The following is a 10,608-nucleotide window of genomic DNA, read 5'->3' as shown; positions in this document are numbered from 1 at the left end:
CAATTTAAAGTGGAAACAACATATAACCACTACAGCAAACAAACTTAGAAAATTCATTTACTTTTTTAGACAAACTCGCAACTTTCTCAACCTAAGCCAGCTCAAAACAATCTACTATGCACTTTGTCAATCTTTAATAGAATATGGTATCATAGCATGGGGAGGAGCAAACGCTGCCGCCATTGATCGGGTGCGCCTGTTCTCACATTGCTGGAGGAATGGGGGCGGAGCTACGAAGTTTGCCGAGTGAACACGAAGGCTCAAAGCGGCTCGGAACTACGAAGTTTGCCGAGTGTACACGAAGGCTGGCAACAATCAACTTGATTTTGAATAATTTGTTTGAAGTCTTGAATTAACTGTGGTTTGACGTTCGAAAATCTCTCAAGTATGAGGGAGATTTTGAGTTGAAAGAAACGAAACATGGAGGTCGTTATTAGTAAACATTTACAAGACATAATCAACCCTACGGACGAAAATAAGTATTATTCTGGATACTTCGACAGCCAGGAGAAATACGCTGCATTCAATACTGACTTGAAGGCTTCAGGGTTTTCATTCTCAACCAGAACCAGTTATGGTAGAAAAGGTATGTAGCCCTACCCTACTACAATCACAGAGCGTGCAGCGTCTAGCCCTGCTCTTTTGGCCAACATAAACTAATTTGTATTCCATTTTTTAGGAGAGAAAAACTTCTTTTCATCCCTTAATGGTATCGTTCCTATACCTTTCTTTGGTTCACCATTTTGCATCGAGAAGTCAGAACATCTTCAGTGTTCACAAGGCGAAAACTATTTTAAGAAGAAGAAAGAACCTGATGATTTGGTAAGTATTGCCAGCTTAGGGCTTACGTAGGGCTAATTTAGTTGTCCTCTATATAAGATAAGCAATAGCCTATAGTATATAGGCCATTACCGTGCATTTATGGCAGGTGTAATACGTACCTATGCTACACCTGTTCTATCTCTGTTTCTATCTCTGCTCTATATAGCCCTATAGCCTATATGCTGTGCCAACCTTGACCTAGCTAACCTAGGGCCTAGGCCTACCCCTGATAGCCCTATAGGCCTACAATCACATATACGTATGTATTGCTGCTTATAGACCTCAGAATAATTAATTAAAAGGTCCAGATCACACGTCAAATCTACTTCCTATACTGGCCTCCCGGTTGTAAATGCTGAATGGAAAGCGCCCGCATGAGCTATTATTTTGTAGAAAGTTACATATTTGCGTTATTTTTACAGACTGACCACCCGTCATCAGTAAAAAGACGATTTCTGATGCAACCGTCAAAGAAGATTGGGTGCCCGGCTTACCTTTCGGTGAAATGCATCCGTGTTTTTGATGGGTCAGAGTATTCCCTTCAAAGGCAGATTAAAAATGATATGAAAAAGGTAAATTTTCACCAAGAACACATAGAGGGCGATTCCACCATTTGTGGTCCAGATACAGTAAATATCTAACTATATCTCCTATGCAAATAAGCAAATCCTATAGGAAATTTCCTGTTCTTTCCAATGAGACTAATTAGAAGAGTGTAAAAGAATTATTTCTAACAATATAAGACACGTTGTTACAATGGTTGTTTTTGTGCAAACGAGCGAATTAAAGTAAATCCATGTTCTAGGACTAACAAATGGTGTAAAAATTAAAATAATTTCTAGCTTTGGTAATAAATCAAATTTTGATATACATATTATGTAAGGGACAAAAATATGTTTGAATTTTTTTGGCGCAGAAATACCGTGAAAGCTTGAAGATGATGGCCGATTACTCGTACCTCCTAAACGATGACCCCACGACTATGCTGAAGATGTTAAATTTCAATAATGAAAATTTGGCTGAAATGAAGGCAAAACTCCCTACATCCAATGAAGGGCTTATTTTAGAGAATTCTCAGGAGCAGGTTCAAAGGTCACGAACAAATGCAATAAAGAGCAAGTATCTGGAACTTCCACGTAATCAAAGAAAAAAGAAGAATGAAAACAAGTTTGTTGGGCGTGTTGGAGCTGTAGCTGACAGTTGGCGAACAGCCACAGACATTGTTATTCACTCGGATGATGATATGTGTTAGAAACAATCATATCGAGTCATTCCTCGCCACTTGCTATAGTGCAGTGCAACGTGTTCGCATGTTGTGCAACGTGTCCACGATTTCATAACAACCGTGTTCAAAATGTCTTCAAGTTGACCATGTAGGTCTTATGCTTGTAAATAAGCTATTTTAAAGTGAATTATATGTGAATTCTTGTTTGAGATGCAACAAGTTTAGTCTATACTCCTATAGGTCCTGTGCTTTTAAGTTTTAATAAGCTAATTTTCTGTGAATTATGACCATGTGAATTCTTGTTCGAAATACAACATGTGTGCGTCCTCTACTGTATCTGCGTACTTATCCTGTTCATCGTTTGAACCACTTTGTAAATAATTTGGTGTTGCATGAAGGCATTATAGTGTACTTCTGTAGTTCCTATTACTTCTGTAGGTCTTCTGTAAGATGTGCGTGGGCTATAATGCTCTTCTTCAGACCGCAGTTTCAATAAACGGAAGTTTTCCGATGTGACGTCAAGCTGTCTGGCCAGGCCTACCGAATTTTAGTTGAGAATATAAATAAATAAACAAATTCTTTATTTCAGTTGAACAATACATTGTTATATAAAGCGTCAAATTAAAATAGATTTATAAATATATTGTAGAAATATATTTGTTGCTGTTATGTTATGTTTTTAGTATATTGCCGGTTCAGTTAGGTCAAAGAGAAGTATTGTAGATAATCTAGCCTTCTACTTCCTGGTTACGAAACCATTACTAGGATAGGTTATTGTACTTTTTATTACTAACCTCCAACTTACCTAGCTCTGGTAGTTTGTATTGATATTTGAAGGTTATGTTTGTATTATTTAAGGAAGAAGGAGGAATCTGAACTAACTGAAAATGCTCAAATTATATCCGAGAACGTTTTCCACATGAAGCAAACTGTTCAGAATGCGTGTGGAACCGTCGCCCTGCTTCACAGCATCGCGAACAACACCGACAATATCCAACTCTTCGACGACTGGCTGAAGCAATTCCTGGACGATGCCAAAGAACTGGACTCCACCGCCAGAGGTTCTCAGCTTGAAAACTGCGAGGGAGTAGTCTCTGCCCATTTCGAGTTGGCCAAGGAAGGCCAGTCCAACACTCCCGGAGAAAACGATCCTGTCAACCACCACTTCATCGCGTTTGTGCACAAAGATGGCAAACTGTACGAGCTGGACGGGCGCAAGTCCTTCCCGATTAACCATGGAGACACGACCTATATCTTATATCTTCAGGATGACAAGAATCAAGCGTGACTGAATTTACCTCCACCGTATTTACCATTAACATTGAGCCAGTTGATTTTTATTATTTTTATTTATGTGATTCATTATGTATGTACGTAAATCACATTAGTTTTGCCATTATTTAAATGCTATTTTTAAGTTATCGCCATTGTTCAATGTTTGTGGCTTGGATTAAAACTGCTTTCTGCTTGTCATCTTCAAACTCATAATTTTAAAAATCTCAATAATTATATCACTTTGTGCAAGTCACAATAGTTGTAAGGTTTGATGGCTATTCTTAGCTTTTTGTTTTATGTTGTGAAAAAAACTCTTTATTTTGGTTGGATTTCTGCATGATTCTGCTTAGTACTAGGAATATGATGGATATTGTATTTCATGGCATTGTGATACTGGTAAATGATTGTCATACTTAATATTATATTTTTTACATTTTCTATTACCTAATAAAGTCGCTTTTATGAATATGATTGATTATTTTATTTGTCTTGATATTTTCTGTAAACACTACTTCTTTTGAACAACTTGTAATCTACCGAATAAGTTGAACCACAACTCTGTCTTGGGACACACTTCTTGCTTCTTTCACATTCTTACTTTTATGTTTTTCTGACTCTTGTCATGACCTGATTCAAGTGACTTCCTTCATTTATCCTTTTGACCTGTCCCAACCATAGTATTTAATGGCATCCCTTTTATAAACTTATTCATTAAGCTTACATTAGTTTTACATTCTGTCTGGATCTTCACAAATAGGTAATCAAAATTCGGAAAACAGCCTCAGGGACCTCATTTTATAACTTGAAAAATGGTTAGACAATAGTTAATGTGCAGTCTATCCTCTGATTACACTTTTGGCTCTTTACACAGTAAGTACTGTGATGATGGATTTGTTTATGTAATCATCATAATATTGAATCCTTTTCAATCTAATCTAAACTAATATGTAGTATAAGAAAATTAAATTTCAGTAAGAAGCAGCTTTCCGAATGCACAAAATATTTGATTACAGAATGTTATTTACTCTGCCAAAATCATTTTTTATTTGGATTATAGGAGTAGGTAGTAACCAGTTGTCATTGACATTAATATGATGAACTTGTATGTCTTCTTGAAAATATGTGTTAATAAGTTTACCTTAATGTTCTACCTACACATTCGATTGTAAAAGTTTTACTATTTTTTCAAATTTTTGTAAAATGGTCCATGTCCATAACATTATTGTCAATTCTATATCTACCTACAATAAGTTGTTTTATGTGACACGCTTCGTGTACACTCGGCAAACTTCGTAGCTCCGCCCCCATTCCTCCAGCAATGTGAGAACAGGCGCACCCCCATTGATCCAATATCTAAAGCTCAGAAACTTATAATAAAGATTATCCTCAAACTACCAATCACAAGCAGTTCGGATGAAATCTTTAGGAAAATCTGTGTTATGGACATTAGGCAACTTTATGCCAAAAACATACTTATTTTTTTATTTTTTATTTTATTTTATTACAAGATAATACATTACAAAATGATAACAAAGTAATAATGTACTATTCCCAATGAGTTTATAAAACTCATTTCGGGAAAGACAACATTAGAAAGGACAAGGCAAATAAATAAAATACATTAAAATAAATACATTAAAATAAATAAACGCAGATGTTATTATGGAGTACCAGAGAAAGATTGTGTTAGTCATTAATGAAACTGCTAAGGAAATATCTTTTAAGAGCTTTTGTCAATGTTTTTTTGTTAGTTGCCGGAAGTTTTAAATTACTAGGTAATGCGTTATATTTTTATGTGCAATGTATTGTAAGGAGTTAATTCCAAATTTGGTCGTGTAAGTAGATGATGATAAATGTATTTGATTTTGTGATCGTGTTTTGTGCTGGTGTATGTCAGAATTGAAGACTGGTTTAGTGTTGGTGTGTGAGGAGTGTTGAATTATTTGTAGAATGGCAGTTGTGATGTTATACTTTGGCAGGACTGTAAAAGGAAGTATTTGTGTCTGTGAGTATATATCTTTGACATGTGTATCCCATGGCAGATTATATATATTACGTACGGCTCTATTTTGAATTACTTGTATTTCATAACTTTTTTTTTTGGTTATGGTTCCCCAGATACTAACTAGATAACTCAGGTGGGAGTGGATCATAGCATAATATGTTGCACGCAGTAAAAATGTGGGGAGCACACCTTGGAGTCGATAAAGTACACCGGTTATCGGGGAAATTTCGGATTTTACATTCTCAACATGGGAGTTCCACGAGAGGTTAGAGTCTATGAGTAACCCCAAATATTTCGTTACTTGAACATGTTGTAGCTTTTCATTTCCAAGAATGATATTCATACCCATGTTATCTTTTTTTCCGAAAGTAAGGTAATGGGTTTTTTTAACATTTAGGCTTAATTTGTTTAATCGAAGCCATTTAGCCAGCTTTGCGAGATCTTTATTCATTAAAGCTTCAAGTTCTTTCAGATTTTTACAATGGTAGTAAATCACAGTATCATCAGCGTAAAGTTGAAGTTTTCCCGAGATGCCACATTTAGTTATATCATTGATGTATAGTAAGAAAAGTAGAGGTCCAAGAATCGAGCCCTGTGGCACTCCACATGTGATTTTTCCAACGTCGCTTAGGTTCCCTCCGTTATCGATAAGGCAAAATCTATCAGCTAGGTAACTTCGGAGCAAATTTAAAGATTTCTCGACTATTCCCAAATGTTCCATTTTTTGTACTTAGTATTTCATGATCTACCGTATCAAAGGTTTTTTTCAGATCTATAAATATAGCTGCCACATATTCGCCCTGGTCTATGTACTGCTGAATGTTAGAAATGAAATCGAAGGTGGCACATTAAGTGTTGGAGTTTTTCCGAAAGCCATATTGCTGTGGTGTTAGGATATCGTTTCTAGAGATGTATTTTATCAGTCTATCTTTGATAATTGACTCGAACACCTTTGAAAATACCGATAAAATCGATATTGGACGATAGTTAGAAATATACTTCTTGCAGTCTTCTTTAAAAATTGGTATAATTTTTGCTAGCTTTAACTGGTTTGGAAATATTCCCGAGCCTATGGAGAAGTTGATAAGTTGGGTTAGGTGCCCCGCTAGTTCTTCTTTACAGGTTTTAAGAATGCACGGTGTTACTCCATCGATTCCTGCCGCTGCATTCGACCTAAGTTTAGAGATGACCTTTATTACCTCATCCTTATTCGTCCTAGTCATATATAAGGATTGTCGTGCCTTTGGTTGTACATATATTGTATTACAGTCATCCGGGAATGATGGAATGGCAGCTGCCAATTTTTCTCCAACTGACAGGAAAAACTCATTAAATGCCAACGCTATTTCACGGGGTTCCCTAATTTCACAATTATTTACGATGAGAGATTCAATTGTGTTGGTGGGTTTATGTACACGGTTAGACAGAATTGAGTTAATGGTTTTCCAAGTTTTTCTTGGGTTACTAACATACCTCTTCAAACACAAAACTACTTTTGACAATATCCAAACTGCTCGTGATACTAGAACCAAAGGACATAATTTCTTACAAATCCCTTTCGCTAAAACAACTTTTGGCTAGAGAATTTTTAGATATTTTGCAACAAGGCTATATAATGCTCTCCCACTAGCCACTAGACTGAACGAAAAAAAAATTTTGAAATATAAAACAGACATCAAGTCTTGGATCATCAGCCAAGACAGATCCATGATCAAAAATTTTATAAAAATCCCTACATAAGTATGTACTCCAACTAGATGCTGATTAACAAATTTATCATTTATTATTATTATTATTATTTATTATTTTTTATCTTTTTCACAGTGTCATTTAATGTAATGAAATATTTTATGTATCAAAAAATATGTAAACATTAATTCATGTATCAAATACGTCTGTCTCGACACAGGTTTATCCTAGTGAGACAGACATCGAAAAAAAACCTGTAAAAAAACTTTATATTGATAATAAAAAAAAATAATAATAAAAAAAAAATATCTGAAATTTACAAAAATAATAAAATTGTGAACTACAATCTACCATACTTTACCCCATTACGACGTATATGTGCTGACGGAAAATCGGCTCTACTCGGAAATAAAATCAACAGAACTCGGACTTAAGGAGAAGCTTAATGCAAAATAGTGATTTTTCATTAATTTTTATAACGAATTGGTTTAAATTAAAAATACCAAAAATATGTTTTATATAAATGTATGCTTTTCTTATCGTTTCCTTTGGGTAGAAATCAAAAAAAAATTATTTACTCAATACAAAATGTAAATTTAAACCACTAAAAAATGTATTTATTCAATAAAAAATTTATGAACGTACAAATGAAAGAACTTTAAAAAAATACCGTATTATGGTAAAGATTATCTATGACAATTTCCATTGATTAACTTTTTTGCGTACTTATAATTTTTTTTATAAAATAAATAAAAACCACTTTTGCGCATGAAATCGAGCGTTTCTTGACTCCGTTTGCCAAGTGATTTTAATGCCTATCTGTATTCGTCAAGAAATAAGGCATACCAAGAATATACATATTTTTGGCTTGTAGCTTCCTCTTAAGAACTATAACATTTATCGTTGCGATAGAAACTCACTTAGCGTATCTTGTGCAGCTCATCCCACTACATACTACAAATTCTCCTGCACTGCCTCCCATGGGATTATTGCAATGCAATTTATGCAAGTCTTCCCATATAACAAATTGCAATCCGTTTTCATCGCTGCGGCAAGATTTATCACCGGTATCTTCACACGCACACGCACATACCCAATACACCATTGTTACAGATATTGATAGAAGAAGTTGTACCTATTAGTGTAACTTTACAAAAGTTACAATGCAATCAGTGGCTTCTGAAATTGGAGATGATGTCGTAGGTTACTCTTTTTATTTGAACTTTCAGATTTAAGTGTTGATGAAAGTTCAGATGTTTTGTGTTTTTTGATTGATGGTTCGCGGATTTGTAAATTCCTTGTGAGGCGAGGGTCTACTAACTCAGGCAATACATATTCCATATAAAAAACTTTGAGCTTTTCAACCATAGTTTTCTTCCAAAATTCATCGTCTCGTTGAATTATCTCTAATTTGAGATGGTTATTCTCACCGGATCATATTCCAAAAATACAAATATCTTTTTTGGTAACATGAAGTTGACCTTGGACCTGATAAGAGAACAATTTTGTAAATATTTAAAATAATGGTGTGTGAAATTATATATATCTTAATAATTTTGAATATTTCTTGATTATTGTTACTAATCGAAAACGAATTTATTAAATAGAGATTATTGCTGAACTACACAACCCACCTGAAAATACCAATTGTGATTCTTATTGATAACCAATTCTGTTCCTTTGAGCTTATAGAAGTTAAATTTCTTTTGTTGTACCAACTCTATTATTGATATCGAATTGTACGCTATAAACGGACACTTAATTTCAACAATTTGATCATCGTCAACCAAGCCATCGGGCGTGTCACCTGTATATGGAATTTCACAATCAATGAAAAAATTTCACAATTATGAAAAAATTAAACCTCTGTAAAAGTGGTTCAAAAACTAATTATCAAAGTAATTCTGAAAAAACAACCAACATTCTCTTCAGCATCATTGTTCAAAATTTTCGAAGTACCAAAAATTGAAGACCTCTATAAAAAAGATGCAATATTACAAAAATATAAAGAAACTGTAATAAAAAAAACTTAAATTTAACTCATCCTTAAGGCATAATTTTAACATCCAAATTCCTCTATTTTCAACACAACAAATGCACAATAATTACATTTACAAAGGCATAAGATATTTTAATAGTCTTCCCGAAGAAGTGAAAAAAATACCAGATTTTATTTTATTCAAAAAGAAGGTCAAATTTATCTTTAAAAAAAATTAATATCACCTTTCAAATGTTATAAACTTCAATTCATGTTACAACCAAAATTAACGTCACAATTCTTTTTTAAGTTTATATTATTTATTGTACTGTATTTATGTTAATTACTGATATAAACATGAAATAACTGTGAAATAACTCCTACGCCAAGCTCAAGAGCTAGCACTATTCATTGGAGTAGAAATTCAATAACATATGTTTTTCACTATTACCTACTATTACCTAATTTTATGTACAATGTAACAACGTTATAAGTTCACATGGGCGTATGGTAATACCAAATTGTGAAGACAACTGTTTTAATGCTTTCATTTCATTATTGATACCATGCCTGATGGATTGTTGAAAGTATGTTGCCTGTTGTATGCTGATGATGCGGTGCTGATTGCTAATAGTATAGAAGATCTACAGTCTCTTGTGTCTAGGATGAACGAAGTATGCATGAAGAATGAGTTAATGATGAATGTAAGTAAGTCTAAAGTAATGGTGTTTGAAAGAGAGAGTACGAAAACAGTGTGCAATATAATTGTGAATGAGGAATACTTGGAGCAGGTGGATGAGTTTGTGTATTTAGGAAGTATGTTTACGAGAGATGGCAAGGCTGACAGAGACATTGAAAGAAGGGTAAATGCAGGTAATTCCGTTAATGGAGGACTGAACGCCGTTGGCGCTAACAAAAAACTGTCCAAAGAAGCGAAGTTAGCAGTCCACAACGGAGTGCTGGTACCTACCTTAATGTATGGAAGTGAGGCATGGAACTGGCAAAGAAAGGATGAAAGTAGATTGAATGCTGTTGAAATGAGATCCCTGAGGCGTATGTGTGGTAAAACCATGTTTGATCGTGTGAGGAATGTGGAGATCCGCAAAGAGTGCAAGGCTGATGTAAGCGTAATGAGTAAGATTAAGAAAGGGACGCTTAGATGGTTTGGGCATGTAGAGCGAATGAGCGAAGATAGGAGTGTAAGGAGGATATATGATGCAAATGCGAATGGTAGCAGAAGTCGGGGACGCCCGAGGAAGACATGGCACGATCAAGTGGTAGGCGGGAATGGGTACCGCCGCCCTGGGAACCATTTATTGGATGACCAACACCTCTGCCACAGGTCACCCCAAGTGGTTCGCTACGTTTGGTGACTTAGCAGGGGTGCCCGGGTTCATGGGTTAAGGTTTGCCCAGGTCTTGGTGGCGGGTGCGTCGGCCCACCTTCTGCGTGGCGGGCCGGTTGGGAGATGCTGGTTGAGGGAGACCCTTTACAACCGGTTACCGCTGTCCGGGCCGCTCGATAGTACAGGGGCCCGACCCTCAGGCTCACGACTAAGGGTGGGCTGCCCCATCAGCGAGTGTAAAAACCCCGCCACTGCTGTTGTGCCGGTTC

General features: G+C 35.5%; 1 protein-coding gene and 1 pseudogene across 1 annotated transcript; both read left to right on the top strand.

Moving 5' to 3' along the window:
- The first annotated feature begins 299 nt into the window (after positions 1-299).
- Positions 300-3,014, top strand: LOC149415176 (uncharacterized). The gene is made up of 3 exons (XM_089643123.1): positions 300-586; positions 1,245-1,394; positions 1,739-3,014. The coding sequence occupies exons 1-3, from the start codon at positions 575-577 to the stop codon at positions 2,072-2,074; spliced, it is 498 nt and encodes a 165-aa protein (XP_089499249.1). The 5' UTR covers positions 300-574; the 3' UTR covers positions 2,075-3,014.
- Positions 2,498-3,335, top strand: LOC149415175 (ubiquitin carboxyl-terminal hydrolase isozyme L3 pseudogene; annotated as a pseudogene).
- The last annotated feature ends 7,273 nt before the right edge of the window (positions 3,336-10,608 follow it).

Source organism: Hesperophylax consimilis, chromosome 19, assembly GCF_061612785.1.
Source record: "Hesperophylax consimilis isolate HC1 chromosome 19, BYU_Hcon_1.0, whole genome shotgun sequence".
In the NCBI taxonomy this organism is placed as follows: domain Eukaryota; kingdom Metazoa; phylum Arthropoda; class Insecta; order Trichoptera; family Limnephilidae; genus Hesperophylax; species Hesperophylax consimilis.
Note: the sequence above shows the minus strand (reverse complement) of the source record. Positions and strands in the feature narration are given on the sequence as shown.

Coding starts and splice junctions, on each gene's coding strand:
- LOC149415176 (XM_089643123.1), top strand. Junction 1,395..1,738: donor TTAAAAATGATATGAAAAAG/GTAAATTTTCAC, acceptor TTTTTGGCGCAG/AAATACCGTGAAAGCTTGAA.